The 16058-nt window shown below is 37.8% G+C and overlaps 1 protein-coding gene across 1 annotated transcript in view; it reads left to right on the top strand.

The window, feature by feature from the left end:
• Positions 1–16058, top strand: part of PRKCD (protein kinase C delta) — a 30422-nt gene that overhangs the window by 5788 nt on the left and 8576 nt on the right. The window contains exons 3-9 of the mRNA XM_009278482.1: positions 1521–1581; positions 10638–10794; positions 11476–11507; positions 12186–12271; positions 12644–12773; positions 13411–13511; positions 14721–14817. Coding sequence (XP_009276757.1) covers positions 1521–1581; positions 10638–10794; positions 11476–11507; positions 12186–12271; positions 12644–12773; positions 13411–13511; positions 14721–14817 — 664 coding nt within the window. The remainder of the gene's footprint in view (positions 1–1520; positions 1582–10637; positions 10795–11475; positions 11508–12185; positions 12272–12643; positions 12774–13410; positions 13512–14720; positions 14818–16058) is intronic.

The following is a 16058-nucleotide window of genomic DNA, read 5'->3' on the forward strand; positions in this document are numbered from 1 at the left end:
GGGGTTTCCTTTTTTTGTTTGCTTTAGTATGGGAATATTTTAAAAAAAAAAAAAAACAACTCCTATTCTCTCTCAGGTCCATTTTTGCTGTAAATGGCAGGATTCTGCTCTGAGTATGTGCAAATCTAACTAACTATCTCACCAAGCAGATCTCGGGGGGAAAAAACCTTTCTTAAAGGGGTGCTTGATACTGGAGGGGCTTACAGGTTTTGCTAGGTTGGTAGGATCTCATTAGTTTGTATTCGCCTGTTACATTCTGAAATCATACACTGTTTTTTCCACACCTTAACTTGAATTCTGAGACAAGAGCAATTATTCAGAAGAGTAGTTAATAGTGATCAGTTTTAGTTTTAGTGATGAGTTTCAGCCAATTCAGTGGTCTGAAATCCTCTGCTTATTATCCGTAGAACAGGTACCACATAGATGTCATCAGCATTAAACTTCCTCTGTACAACCTCAGTCATGACTTGGACAGACCATCATGCCCAGCAAAGAGATGTTAGTTGCTTACCATAGCCTGCAAGGTTATTTTTGTGTATGGAGAGACAGCCTGTCAGTAGGAGCTGTAACAGGTCTTTGCCTTCTGTAAGCTTTGCTGGGCAAATGTTTTTGAGTGTCAGACATTGCTTTAAAGATGAAAACTTAGTCATTAACCCAGTAGGGTAATGGGATTTGTGGGGATACGTTCACAGGTGTATCTAATGTAATTGTGGTTTTCTTTTTTTTTTTCCTTCCTCTCAAGTTGTATTTACTGTTGTGGGGATATGTTCACAGGTGTATCTAATGTAATCGTGGTTTTCTTTTTTTTTTTTTTCCTTCCTCTCAAGTTGTATTTACTGTTAACCCAGGGATATTTTGCTCTGTGCTGAAGTGAAGACTGAATCAGACTCTTTCATGCTTAATAGCTTCTTACCTTTTCTGAAGACAGCAGTTTAAGAATTAGCGGCTACTTTCTGAGCACAGGAACTGACCTCAGCTATTGGCTTAAAAGGCATTTGTTTTTGCTGGTCTGTAGAATTCGCCACAGAAACCATGTGTTTGAAGGGGAAAGTAAAATAAATTTTGATGATACCACTGTTTTTCTGATTACAGGCAACAGTATTTGATATCTTTATGGTTTGTACTCTCAATAAACATATAAAGGATTTATAGACTTTTTCTTTTAAAACTGGGTTCCTGTGCAAAAACAGAAGCCGACAAACTTCTTTGCAGAAACGGGAAAGGGACATGCAAAAACAATGTGAACTTTGACTGTGTTGAACTTTTGGGTAGACATCAAAGCAATGCAGCACACTAGTAAAAGCAATAGAATAAAAGCCCCTGGTTCAGCTGCAGCAGTGAGATATGGAGGAAGAGTATAATATTGAATAATAATATATTATTCATAATATAATTACTCCATAATATTATATGGAATATAAGATTGAATATTATACTTTGATTCCCTAGAAGAAGCTGTTTGAATTCCTGAGAGTTTCAGTCAACCACATACTTCACTCCTGGTATCTTTCTTTTCATAGCTTGACCTACAACCTCAGGGGAAGGTGCTGATGGCTGTGCAGTATTTTTTGGAAGACGCAGGTAATGTCAAGTGTTTATTTTCAGTCAGTTATGTAAAAATAAAACTTTTTTCACATTCCTTTTGTAGAACACAGGATGTAGCCCACAAAAAAAAAAAATCACCTGGTGTACTGAATAGAATTTTCTGATTTTATTAATTTGTTTTGTAGGGTTTTTTTGGTTTTGTGGAGTCATGGCTGCATTTGTTCATTTCTAAATGCCTTTGTGCCCTGTATTGCCGTTGCGTTTAGCCACTTTTTGGTCTTTAGTATGTCTGTCCTCGTGTTTTGATGTGATAGAAAAGATACCAGTTCCTTTTTAGGTGCAAAGAAGTTAAATCTCTTGTTCTAGCTTACGTGGGAAACTTTTTTTTGTGGACTGGGGAACTGGGTCTGAGTTTCCTGGGATTCAGATGTCATATTCACTAATCATGGAAACTGATTTTAGCAATGAATGAATGGTTAAGTGTTAAAATGCAAATCTAGTCAATGTTCTGCTGTATCAGTTTAAAAAGTGAACAACCTGTATATGTCAGAAATCTACACACACTATTTGGAGAAGAAACTACGAGGTAAGAGAAGATAGTTAATTATGAGAGGGGAAGTTTTAAGTACAGTAATAAAACCAAGTATTTTGGCAGGGATTTGTGTATCTGTGGAATTCTTTCTTAAAGGAAATGATGTAAACCTCACAACTTGCTTAGCTAGTGGTTAAAACTTTCCCATACTAGAAGTCACAAAATCATTATATCTTGGGAATTGAAATGGTCTGCTATATTAGCCTATCGGTCTTACATGGTTTAATACTATGTGTTTGTAAATAACAAGAGGAAAGAGTAAGCAGTAAGTTTTAAAGCATTGGTGGGTTTTTTTTTCCCCCAGATATATACAGGGAACATAGTTCTGCTCTCAAAGAACAAGTTAATTGTGAAGGTACCATACATTTTTGTACCATATGCGCAATCTGTGTAGCAGTTACTAGAAAAGCTACTAAAGATAGAATGCGATGTGTAGTAGGTGACATTTCAGAGTTGACACTTTATCTTTGCAATGGCAAAAAAACAGCCTATACGCTCGTTATTTTGATCTCCTTTATGAAAAGTTAACTCTTTAAAGCAAAATTTCAAAAAATTGTGTGACTCTGAAGAGCCTGTAAGTAAGAGCATTTCTCTGAAGATCAAAAGCTCTCTGTTTATGCGCCAGTAATATTCTGGTTTGCACTCAAACTGTTGTGAGCCATTATATTAGAAAACCTTGGTCTTGGTCTTAGTCATGGCTTTCCTGTGCAAGGCAGTTTCATGGGGCAGTGGTATTATGAGAACCTATCTATTTAATGAGACATACAGAAATCCATTTGTCCAGGATACTTAAAAGTTTCTCAACCAAATCTGTACAAAACCTACTTCAGTATTCTCAGTTGCTTATTTGATGAGGCTGAAGCATACTTCCTCCTCTCCACACAGACATGAGGAACAGTAGAGATGGCATAAGTGAAAACCTTCCATAATTTGCTATTAGTTGTTAGTAGGGAAGTAATACACTTGTGTGGTCTAAGTACTAAAATAATTGTACTTAGCTATTGATCAAAATAATTTAAAAATAGATACAATGTTCTTGCAATTCTTTTCATTGCCTTTATTAGGGATTGCAGATGGTAGTGGATGAAGCCTGAATACCAAACAGATCATTAAGTCATGCAATTATACTTTAATTGGCAAGTTAAGATTGGCGTGTTAATGCTCTTGTTAGACCTTCTACTTTGCAACAACTTCCTATTTACCTTCTGCTTTATGGAAAATTACTCACTGATACCTTTTTGGTAACCAAACCACAGAGGCAGCGGAAACTCCCTTTCAAGACATTTTTACATCTATATTTTGTGAAGGAAAGTCACTCAATCTGATATTTGCAGTGTTCACATCAAACATCAATACATTTTAACATACTAATCCTCCTCAAAATTACAGACCTCCCTCATGTCACTATCTGTATATTGCTAAATAGGCAAACATTGAATTATTTTTGGCTCATCATTGCACTGCTGTAAATGTTTTCTCTAGTTAAATTAGCAGTTACCAGTGTTAGAGCAGAGAAGTTTGTTAGTGCATTACAAGGATGTTTGTATTAACTTCCATTCTTCACATTGCTAAAACCCATAGTTAATAGTTGAAAGCTCAGAGACAGTTCACATTCCTTTCCATGCACATGCCATTTTGTTTTCTCTCTGATGCGCCTTTCCATACAGAAGTGTATGGTAGCTGTGTTTCTAAAATACTAAAAAAGGCTTGTTCTGAAACTGGTATTTCAGTTGTTCCCTAGTTTATTTGAAGGTATTGCTACCATTAGTATGTTTGAGTTTTAGGTGCTACCTTTTGTTTGAAAATCTCCAAGCACTTTGCAAAAGTGACTAATTCTTTCTTTGGCTTGTTTTGCAAACTAAAGCTGTTGTTTTCCAGCCCTTCCTTCTAAGTAGCAAACTTTCTGCCATCTTGAGAAAACTGCTTTTCTCTGCTTCGATGGTAGGCAGCAGTGTTGAGAAGTAAGTGTGTTATTGCTCCATTATTGGATTTATTATTAGATAAAAATTTTCATGGAATAAAAATGTATTAAAATTTTCTCCATGGTAGGTTACACTGAGGCGTTTAATTTGTATATTCATTTTGCAGACTGGGGCCTGGGCAGTTAATTTAGGGCTATATACGAAAAGTCTTCCCAGTCTTAGAGGGTTTTTTTTCTTTCTAGACCTGGTAAAACAGGGACTGCAGAGCCCTGACTTAGAGCTGTCAAAGAACTTTTTTGTCTTCTGTGATTTGAAAATAAGTTTGTGCTGGAAATTAAAAGTTTTTCTTCTGATGTGTGAAACATGAGAACAGGGTGTTGACCCCCATTTTCATTTCACAATATTGTTTTCTTTCTGCCCCTCCTTCTCTCGTTGTAGTATTGAAACTAGGTTATAATTCTGTAAAGCAGCTTTAGTTTTAATAGGTGGGAGTTGCAATACGTTTAATGCTTTGCTTGATCTTTGTTTATTCAAATGTAGTTAATGACCTTATCGAGTAAGAAAACCCAGGATCATAGAGGTGGCTTGCTGTATTGCCGAGTGTCTTATGTGGTGTTAGCAGCTTTGGAGGCCTTGGAAGTATGTTTGTGTCTTGTTTTTGAATTCTGAATTGCTGTTTTGCTGGCTTCAGCTTCCTGGAGAAAGGGTTAGTGAATTCTTTCCTTAAAATGCTATTAGATGTATCAGAAGATGAGTAATTTGCATGTGAACTTTTGATTACCTCAAGTATCTGACTTCTCTCCCTCTTCTGGGAGAGGAACATGAACCAGAGAGCTGCATATATTTTGAGTATGTTTTTCTCTGTGTGTGTTGAGATGAGTGTTGGGGAAGCATGAGATTTCAGAATTTTTCCAAGGCATCTGTGAAAAATAATAGGGTAAATAACAGATTTGCTATCACAGTCCGCGTATTGTATGGGTCTAAACTAAGATTTGAAGCAAGTTTCTCTATGGATGAGGTGTGTTGGGGAAGGATTGTCATGTTATTAGTAAATAATAATGATAAGGGCTGAAAAGACAGAACTGGACCTTATAATTGTAAATGGGGAAGTTGGTATGATTTAATCATTTAACTGAGAAAATACTATTTCTAGAAATTTGGCAGATGTGATAGTTATTCAGTAGCACCTAGTATCTGCTTTAATCTGCATCTAAAAGTACGATTGCATGAATTTAACAAAAACATTTTCCAGCTTAGTTTTCTTTAAGAAAATCAAACATTTGTAGTGATTTCATAAACACAAAGTTGGTAGATTATTCGGTTGGTAAGGTAGCTAACATGTTGTGTAGAGCAGAGAAAATCTGATAGAGTTTATATGTTCACAAGAAATTTGACTTAGATACTTTATTTTTAAAGGTTGGTTTTACTATGCCTTTGTAATTTAAAAAAGAAAAAAGAGAGAACCTGTTTTCCAGTTTATTCCCTGTTTTACCACAGCGAATGAGATATCAGGTATCTGTGCAGAAGTGTTAACCAAAACACTTACTGAAATTTAAAAGAAGTACTCTGTATAGCTGAGCACAGTGTGTTAGCACAGCAGCTCTGCAGATGGTGTGAGCGCTACAAAGACTGTAGTGTGGACATGGGATTTTTTTTCTCCTGGATTGAAAGGCAGGGCTTGTTAAAACTCTGGTGTCTTGTTACAGCACTTTTCTAAAAGACCATTGACTTCATTAATACCTATGAAAGACTAGTTCAGTAGAGACATGCTAAAAGTAGCTGCAGAGCAGTCCACCTCAATGCTCCGCTAAGTGTCAGTCAAAACAGTAGTAGGTGCTGGCTCAGTGGCCGAGGCAGGACTTCATTCATTTATTTAGAGGAGTAGGCAAGAAGTCCATGTTCCATGGGTGTCCCAGTCTCTGCGCAGAACAGAGCATAACATACTTGTAGCTTTTCTTACAGTAGAAATGCATGCACTATTACATGTAGTATACGTATCTTTTCATAAAGGTGCTACTAAGAGTTTGTAGCACCGGTTTTGACCACTCATGCTAAAGCTTGTAGTATAACTGCTTGGGGCCGAGAAAGGTAATTTGAGATTATGTGCCAGCTTTGAGAGCAAATAGTATTGACTTGTACAATAGCAAATTATTGGTATTGCTACTTCAACGTCAGCACTGTAAAATCCACAAGTACTGAGAATGGAGGAGATTGTTGTTTTTTTTTTTAAAAGAGAGAGAGCAAGAGAAATACATAGCAATATTAATACTCTGCCTGTAAATGAAACGTTGTGATGATCACAAAACCCAAAATTATTTGACACAGCAAGTTCATGTCACAGAAATGTAGACTTTGGGGAAACTTGTATTTCTGTAAATGGTTTGTTGGAGGTTTTTTTTGTACAGATGATCTGTAAAGCAATCCTCTCCAGGACCAGGTTAAGGAACAGTTTTCCTCTGAGACAGTTCATACCAGGAAAGTCTCCTTTGTGAGGAATAAGCTTTCCTTTTTAATGATTGCTCTGTGAGATTAATATTTTTCTTGACCTGAAGGCACACTTAACTTTCAAATAAAGCCAAGTGCAAGGCAGTAGAACAGAAGAAGGGGACACTGAACAGAAATGTTAGTAGGTTTTGTAATTTATTATAAAGGTTTGGGCAAATCTCAACTTGAGAAGCCAGTCAACTCAGAAAATGTTTTGCCTGTCCCTGTTTGAAGTGAAGTCCCAGTTCTCAGTTTCTGACAGTAGTACTGTTATCTTTCCTCTGTTCACAAACAGAACTGTGAAATGAGCAAGTTAAAATGAAAATGAACTCTGAAGATGGTAAATATTTTTTCTATTCTTTCTTTTAAAAAATCTAGTAGGGTTATTCTGGAGGTTGTTTTCTTTTGTCCTTGAACTTTTGAGGTTCAATTGAGACAATTTGACATCTCACCTTGAGGTTTATTGCAGTTCAGCAGAGTCCTAGCTATATATTGTTTTAGCAAATGTTTTCCAGACTGTGGGTTGCATGTTATGTTAGCGGCTGTAAGGATTGTGAAATATTCAGAAGGACTGGCGCTGCAGTTAAATAGCGTGTACAATGGTATGTTTACAGTGCTTCTGGAGAGCTGCACTGTCGCTTCACAGGTGTGCTTAGTGGTTCCTTAATGAATATACAGCATGGAGGAGCTCTGGGTGCTTTTGTCAGATCAGCTGCAAATTTTGAGAAGGGACCTTGAAATACATGAACAATGTGTCAGTGATAAATATTAACCACAGGTCTCAATAGAGGAAATAGATTATGTTTAATGGTGTGTGCTGGGTCCAAACTGATTAATTTCAGGTCCAGGCCGCAGAGGTCACCTGAATTCTAGTTGCTGATTCAGCTGTTTTGTACATGACTGTTTCTGACCGTGTGCTGGCCCAGGACAAACGTTTCATCTGTGGAAATCCTGGCTTGCTTGGAGGGGGAAGCAAAGGCTTTCCCTTTGTGTGTCTTCCTCCCCCCCATCTCCACCCTGCATCCATACAGTTGTTGGGAAATTTACTTCTTGCAATTGTTAATTCTCTCTGCGTCTTTGAAATAAAGCCTTTATTCCTCAGTTGAGTCCTAGGTTGACTGAACTTCTTAAAACTTCTGGAGCAATACGCATTAAAGGTAATTTACACATTAAAGATAACTCGTTAAACGTGCCCATAGTAAATTGAAATGAACTACACTATCATTTCAGAGCCATCTCAGCTTCAGGTGCGCTTGACTTACAGCTGCTGTCCAAACCTCTCAGCTTCTTCTGAAGCATACAAAAGTGTTTCCAGCTATACTTTGATAAATTGGTTGGTTTTGGCAAAGGTATTTAATAAGGCAGCTGGTTGTGAAGACCGTGTGTTCTCACATGCAGATTTTGAAGTTTTGCTGTGCTCAAGGATTCTTCGCAGTTAAAGTATGTTTAAGGAAAGTGGGTTTTTTCTCTCTCTCTCTCTCTCCCCCCCCCCCCTTGTACAAACTAAGTGATGAGTTTATTAATTACCCTCTCAAAAAATAGATGCCAGTCTAATATATTTCTGTGAAGTTTGAGGTCAGTGTTCCAGACAGGGAGGAAACACTACAGTTTCTCATATCCTGATGAGAATTTTGCACACAGTATCAGCAATACTAAATTGCTACAAGTGTTTCAGCATGAGGAGAAGCTGTGTCCTGTTCACCTGGTGAATCCTGTTAGTTCCTCACAAAAAACTTGGTTTGCTTGTGTTACAGACTTTAGGGAGGCTTTTGTCCCTTAATCTGCTCCATCATAGGTTATCTCCTCAGAATATATGCTATAAAGTAACACACCTTTCTCTGCTTTGTTGCTGTTACTGATTAAATCATCCTTATGAAGACATCCTTTTCATGCAGCAAACAATATGGAGAATTACTGACTCTCAACAACATTGTTTTCCTTGCATGCACATTTCAGTGTGTGGTTTCCCTGGAGCATTTGAGGAACAGTGGGTGAGGTGTATTTGCTCAGCAGGATTAAACAAAAAGATAGTACTATTTGCAGACTTCGACAAGCTGAAGTGCAGCAGCTGATGGGAGTTTTTGTTGGGTGAACTCAGTAGCCTGTTTGAACAGCAGAAATGAATCCTGTTCCTGGAGGGGAAGAGGTAACTCAGTGGCGTACATAGTGCCAGGGTGTCATAGTGCATTTTGTGAGCTCTTTTCAGGGGGAGGCAGGATGGGTTTTTTTCTGAACCAGATGGCCAGTTTCTCAGAAAAGTGCATTAATACCTACTGGCAAAACCCAGGACCTTTTTTGATCTTTCTTTTCACTAATATGCTTAATCTTTCCTTAATCTCTGAACTGACGTTGTCCTTTCTTTTCTACGACAGTACGTGCTGCTGCAGTCTGGCTGCTGTTGGCTGTGACTGATAAATTAGTTCAGGACACTTGAAATGGTATCAAATGGTAGACTGTATTCCAGGTTCAGCAGTCTGTTGGAATAGCAGGGGTGGCAGCCAGCTAATAAAATGACAAAAACCAAGCGCAGCTAGCAACAAGAAAAACAGAGCTCCTGGGTAACTTTGTAGCAAGCTCAGGCATTGGGGTTAGTGTGACTTGGCAAAGGAAACAAATCTGTTTCTGTTGGTATAAAAAGCAAAGCTCCCGTTAATACCAATAAAAGGCAGCAATGCAATGGAGCAGCAGTGCAATGGAGCAAATAAAAACCAATTGTATTGACAATGTTAATACCGATAAAAGGCAGCAATGCAATGGAGCAAATAAAAACCAATTGTATTGACAATGGGGAAAAATGCTCTTCGGGCTTTTTCCTTACTTGGTTGTTGTGGAAACTCCCACCCTGTGAATGGCAATCTCCTGTTACCCTAAACTGTGCAGCACTTTCAACCTGTGAACCATGTCCACGTTTCTTCCAGATTGGGACCCACAAGCTGCTGGCCAGAGCTGATGCAGTTAGCAGTTGATCAGCTCCCCCTTGCTGACTCAAGCCTTTCTCTTTTCCTGCTGGATAGGATTGTCCTTCAACGGCTCTTCTCTGTTGACCAGAAATGTGTCTTAGGGTTAAATTACCAGTTACCCAATCTCTCTTGATACACCTTCATGGCGTTACCTCTGTTACAAACTCCTATTATTTTCAAAATGTATAAGTAAGACTATGTAGTCTGAGTTGTGGCTGAAAGATTGAGACACAAAATACACATTTTTGTAAGAGGAACTTGGAAGCTTCCTTGGAAATGATTGGCAATAACTATAACCTGTAATGAAGGACCTGTATGAGCCAGTTGGACTCAGAGCTTGAGAATTTTTTTGTTGTTTTATTTCTTGGCTAATACTAATGTAATTTCTATGTAATATAGCATTAGATACTACAGTATATACTATAGTATGTACTGTTACTACTATAGCATTATATAGTACTCTATACTATAACCCCATGGGGACTAGGAGGGGAGAGGAATGAGACCGAACATGTTGGCAGATTATAGCATCAACGTTATGAGATAGCATAATGGAAATGTTTAGTTGAAAATCTTATTTGTCCTCACTGCTTAATGATCCTGGAGGCTGGAAGAAACCCATCTGACAGTAGTATGGTCCAGTGGTGACTCAGGAGGCCCTGCAGCACTTCACCTGCATTTCTGCTGTAGTCCTGCTTCAGGAGGACACACGGAGCAGCAGCATGAAAAGGCTTCTGCTGAAGAAGACCCTCGTGCTTCCAATAAAACGTTTATTTCTCTTGCACGTAAATCACATAGTGTATAGGAGCTTATATTTTTTCAAGAAACAACTGTGGTTGTCATTTCTCTAGCAAGACTATACTCCATTCGTGCTTCTTCCTCTCAGCTCATTTGCTGAAGGCTTCTTCTGAATGAGCAGGAGAGGGAAGCACTTGCAAACAAGGACACGGAGACACCTTAGGAAGCAGTGTGTGTTCCACACTTGTTGGACTGAAAGTCTGCAGAATGCAGATGTAAAATAAATAGAAACACAAGTCTGAAACAGAAAAACAAACAGAACTTTTTGGAGAAGCAAATATTAATCTTTATAATACCTTAAAGTATTAAAAGTGTGTCTACTTGTCTCCCCCTTAGACTGCAAACAGTCAATGAGGGAAGAGGAGGGGACAGTAACTATGAACAGGAGAGGAGCTATCAAGCAAGCCAAAATCCACTACATCAAAAATCATGAATTTATTGCTACCTTCTTTGGACAACCTACGTTTTGCTCTGTCTGCAAAGACTTTGTATGGTAAGAAGGAAACACTAAGCTTCCCCCACCCCCAAGGGCCAAATAACTGCAAAATTCACTTCGGGTATATTGAGACAAAAAATGACATGTAAATTCATATGTGTTGGGAAATGGAAATTATACATTTACTAAGAGCATTGTTATACCTAGGAACTACAGTTGTCTCTTTCACATTAAAAAATAGAACTTGAACATTTTTGCCACTGAAATAATTGGCAAAAAGTCCATCAGCATCAAGTGAAATCTGGCCCATGATCAACAGCAGCTCTTTCACAAGAGAATGAGATGGGTGGATCTGAGAAAATAATGCTCAAACTTTGAGATGTGAAGTGGCTGGTAGCAGAGTAAAGACCCATAGAGAGCAAGAAGCTGGATCCCTTTCATAATAAAAGGCAGTTATTGTAAGTCAGATTAGGAGGGCGTCCTATGTGATTGAAACCTTGTCTTTTCTGGGTTTCCCTTCTCATTTGCTGGTCTATCAAAACACACTACCTTATCTTCTGAACCTTGCTTTCTAAGACAGAGGATTCTGAATAGCAGAATTTAGACCAGTTTATTAATTGGAACAAATATTCCCATAGACAAAGGATCAATTGGTTGATGTGGTTAAAATAAACAAACCACCTTTTATTCCAGCAAACATATGGTTTTGATTTCCTTCTTTATCATTTATTTTTTCAGGGGACTCAACAAGCAGGGATACAAATGTAGGCGTAAGTTGATTTTACCTTTTTCTTGTACTACTTTCCACATGAATCTGTAGATCTAATAGTTACTGTTGAAAAATTTTCTGTAAATATGCATGGCACAGTGCGTCATCACCACAGGTAGTAGTAGATGTTAAACATCAGTTTTGCACAATAACCTAAGGCTGTCTAATTATGATTCCTACCTGAGTTTTTAGTATCAAGATTTAGACTTGGCTATTCTTCTCATAAGTGTGTAATGCTGTTGAAAAGTTGCATTCATTTATGACAGCAGTTTTTGTGAAACCTTTTCTAAAATGAATTAAAACTATTGAGGGGTTTTACAGCTGAATTGAAAAGCACTATTGACTTAGCATAGATCTCTGTGCATTATTCCAAACAGCAGGAGAGATATCAAAGGGTAAAACTCAAAAGCATAATATTGTCTTTCTGTTATCAAATGCTGTGGCATTGCCTGTGGAGGCAGATTTAGTTTAGAAATAGAGGTTATGATAAAAGAAAATAGGGGGGAATCAGCTTAAAAAAGATCATCATCTTGATTGATAGAAAAGAAAGGTTTTGGTGTATATAGTATGCTGGAAAGGAGTGTTTTTTCACATTATGCTATGAAATGCGAACACCTCATCCCATGAATTTATTATCTGAAGGAATCCTTTTTTTTTTTTTCTTGTGCATGTCTTGAAGAATGCAATGCTGCTATTCATAAGAAATGTATTGATAAAATCATTGGGAGGTGTACTGGTACTGCAGCCAACAGCAGGGACACAATGGTAAGAGCTGGAACAATATAGTCAGAGTGTAATTATGTAATTAAACACTCCTGAATTAACAAAACCTTGTATAGAAATGGCCAAGTCCATTTGGGAGGTGCTTGGCTGTTCAGCCCAAGGTACTGTCTTCTCTTGAAGATTGCATGTAACGTAATGTGTAGTGGATGAAACTTTAACACAAGAAAAGTAGTTAAAAGCCCTGCAAGGGGGTGGGTAATATTTGATGGGCAGATTCTTTCCCTGCTAGATGAGGGGTGTTAAAACTGGGATATTCAAGATAAAATTGTTGTAGCTTTGTAATATCCAAGCTGTTTTCTCGAAGAAGCTGGTCCTGTTTTGGGTAAAGTGCATCACCCCTCTCCCTGTCCTCAGTTTCAAAAGGAACGTTTCAACATTGACATGCCTCATCGCTTCAAAGTTTACAACTACATGAGCCCTACCTTCTGTGACCACTGCGGCAGCCTGCTCTGGGGCCTGGTCAAACAAGGACTCAAATGTGAAGGTACAGAGGAGGAGGGAGGGCAGCTGGGGCCTCTCCATGCTTTTCCAGTGTAGTGTCTCCCCTGCCGCCCCCCACTAGAGATTAGCTATTGCTACACACTGCATTTGTATACATGTGTTATATAGAATGGGACTCATCTCATCTGTGTGTGGTTGAAAAAGCTTTTCGACTAGAGAGAGACAAATGGGCACTTGGCTCATGTGACAGCTCAGCCAAAGTGAGCTTCTAATGCAGTCAGAAAACATGCTGCGGAGGTGTGATCTTGAGTATAATCAAAATTACTGCTTTGGGAATAGCTGAAATTTGGTGCATCTGACTCAAGGTAGTGCCTAAAAGTGTACTGAAAGTGTTTACTGTAAGTACCATTTTTAGAATTCTCCCACAAAAAGGCAAGATGATCTTTATTTAACAGATTTTGAGAATAATGATAATATTGGAGTTTTCTTCCTTTTGAACAATTTTTGTAGCCTTCATTGAGTTAAAGATTAAAACTGCGATTTTATTAATAATGATAGATCCATGTCCGGTCTGGTCTTATAACAAGGTTTCTGAACTGCACAAAGAAACAGCCTTTTTTGTTGTAATGTTGGACAGTATTTTCCTCATGCTTGTATAACGGTCCTTACATTTCTTTTAGAATGTGGGATGAATGTGCATCATAAATGCCAGAAGAAGGTAGCAAACTTATGTGGAATAAACCAGAAGTTGCTAGCTGAAGCTTTAAATCAAGTTAGCCAGGTATGCTTTATTGCCATTTGTCAGGTAATGAGTTGTTTTCAGAGTATTTTGGGGTTTTTACTTAATTTTTTCCACATCACTTTTATGGGGAACTGAGTTTGGAACAGAGGAAATGCAAACAGCTTTCTCTTTTTAATTTGACCCGTAAAGAGACTAACAAAGATGTCAATAGCCTGAAGTTGAAATTGGGGGGAGGGGGAATCCCACCTAACAAAGAATTTTTAAAAAGGTGTGTGGATTCCTGAAATCCAGGAACTTCTGTGGTGCCAAGGTTATTCTCTCCCTTTCTGTTTAATTGTTTAAACAGTGGTATTATAATGCTGAAGTCTGTTTTTCCATGCTTTAACTTTAGAATTCCACTTGAATGCTAAAATTAAATAAATAAGGAGAAATATACGAGATATTACCAATTTTTATTAATCTGATATATATTATCTGATATATGTGTATACACACACACAGAGAAAACTCCTCTGGAATTAACACTGGCCCCATAGTTTACGTTGTTCATCTCCTGCTGCAGCATGGCTGTCTCTTGTGGTTGACTTCTGAGTTGCAAATAAAGATTCAGACACAAGCTCTGAAATAAAACAGGAAAATATATCACAAAAGCCAACAGTATTTCCTCTGACCTGAGTGTTCCTCAGCTTTCACAGGATACTTACTTTGAAAACAGGGAGAACTGTTGTGCCAGCTCTTTCACGACACAGAAAAGCTCGATCTTTTCATTACTGAAATTTGATCTCAGGGATCTTCCATATGTAAAATTTGTTTCCCTGTGCTAAAGACAGATGTCACACATAGATATGACTTCAGCATATCCAGTATGACAGTGATTCCCATCTCCTGTTTCAAATGAACATATATCCAAGGGGCCATTTTCCCACAGTTTAAATTCTTCCCACTGTGGATTCAAACCATTATACCTTTAATAATTTTGCAATGAACAATACAATGTAGACTGTTCAGGAATTTCAATGACTTACTTTCTTCACTGCAACAAAATAAGTAAAGCAATTGGTTGATCTGAAGCTGTAAAGAATGTGGCTAAATAGTCTATGAACCAGACTTCTTGAGAAAAGATATTTAATAAGAATTAGTAATTAAAAAGAAAAGCATATACTGCCATCATGTTACATTTAACAGCTATTGTTATAAGTATTTCTAAAGTAATAGTGCAAATATAATTTCAAATGTTCCCCTCCTCAGAAATCTACACGAAGGTCCGATTCTGGATCTGTAGAAAGTGTTGGTATTTATCAAGATTTTGATAAGAAACCTAGAGCTCCAGGAGGCGATACAACAGGTGAGAAAAGCTAGTGTTTTAATTTAGCCATTTACCTACCAGACTACCCAAACTAACAATTTAAGTAGTTATTCATTCTTGCCTTATGTTAGACAATTTTTTTTTAATAAGCACTGTTTAAAAAAAAAAAAAGCATATATTTCTTTTTACCTTCTTCTCCTGGCCACAAAAATGCTTACATAACTTTTGACAAATACCTGTAGTTTTTAGTCCATGAGCATATCCACCTTTCTGCAAAATGCTTGCTTTGCTCGCTGCAGCACTGTTCCCCATGATGGAACTGGAGGATGCCTTGCTAACCAGCCACACATGTACAACACGCTTCCCTCCCTCCTGTAACTGAAATGTCATGCACGTTGTTAATCATCTTGTTTTGTTCACAAACTATTAGAAACCAATGACAAGTGCTGTCTATTTTAGGATGTAAGTAGCCAAAATGCTGCTTGAGATTGAAAAGCTGAAATAGTTTAAGTAGTACCTGGAGTCCTATCGGAGTAAGGTTTTGTATTTTTTTTTTTTTTTTACTATTGCTAAGGAGTTCTAGCATTGTATAAGCCTTATTTTCATAACTGCTAACCTATGATAATTTATGCAAAAATAAATGCAACAGTAGAAGTAACTTTTTACCAGATGGAAATCACCAGGCTCAGTAAGAGATAATGGGTGGTTTGGGAGTGGTACAGGATTTTATTTGTTCATCCCTACATCGAGCTAATGCTGTTGAAATGCTCAGTAAGAAAGTTATTTTGATATTACTTACCATACTTGTTCTGGTTTGCCAGAAGAGAGAAAAACAACTCTTGCAAAGGTGGTTTGGTCTAATACTAAGTCAGGGTGCAGCCACTGCGATTCCTCCCTGGGTTATTGCAGATGCTGGGCAGCTTACAGGGCATACACGGGGCATACGTGGTATCATCTCATGTTTATCATCAGTGCCTTGTTAGTGACCCAGAAGATCTATGTAGCAGAGGTAAAAAAAAAAAAGTACAGTTATTAATTTTAGGATATAATCAGGATTAACCTGTATGATCATGCTTCTTGGCCAGCATTGGACATAAATCAGATCTTTTTACAGCCTCTCTGCTTAGGCTGAGGGACTAGCCTGTTCTGTTAACAGAAGAAAAATAATTTGTTTACAAGCAAAACTTGTAAACTGTGTTTTTCTCCAAGTTCTGCTCTGTATCTTAATCATAGGGGGGAAGTTAGGGCCTTTGACTTTTATAATGCCTAAGTATTGCTTA

This window comes from Aptenodytes forsteri, unplaced genomic scaffold (genome assembly GCF_000699145.1).
Source record: "Aptenodytes forsteri isolate BGI_AS27 unplaced genomic scaffold, ASM69914v1 Scaffold578, whole genome shotgun sequence".
NCBI lineage: Eukaryota > Metazoa > Chordata > Aves > Sphenisciformes > Spheniscidae > Aptenodytes > Aptenodytes forsteri.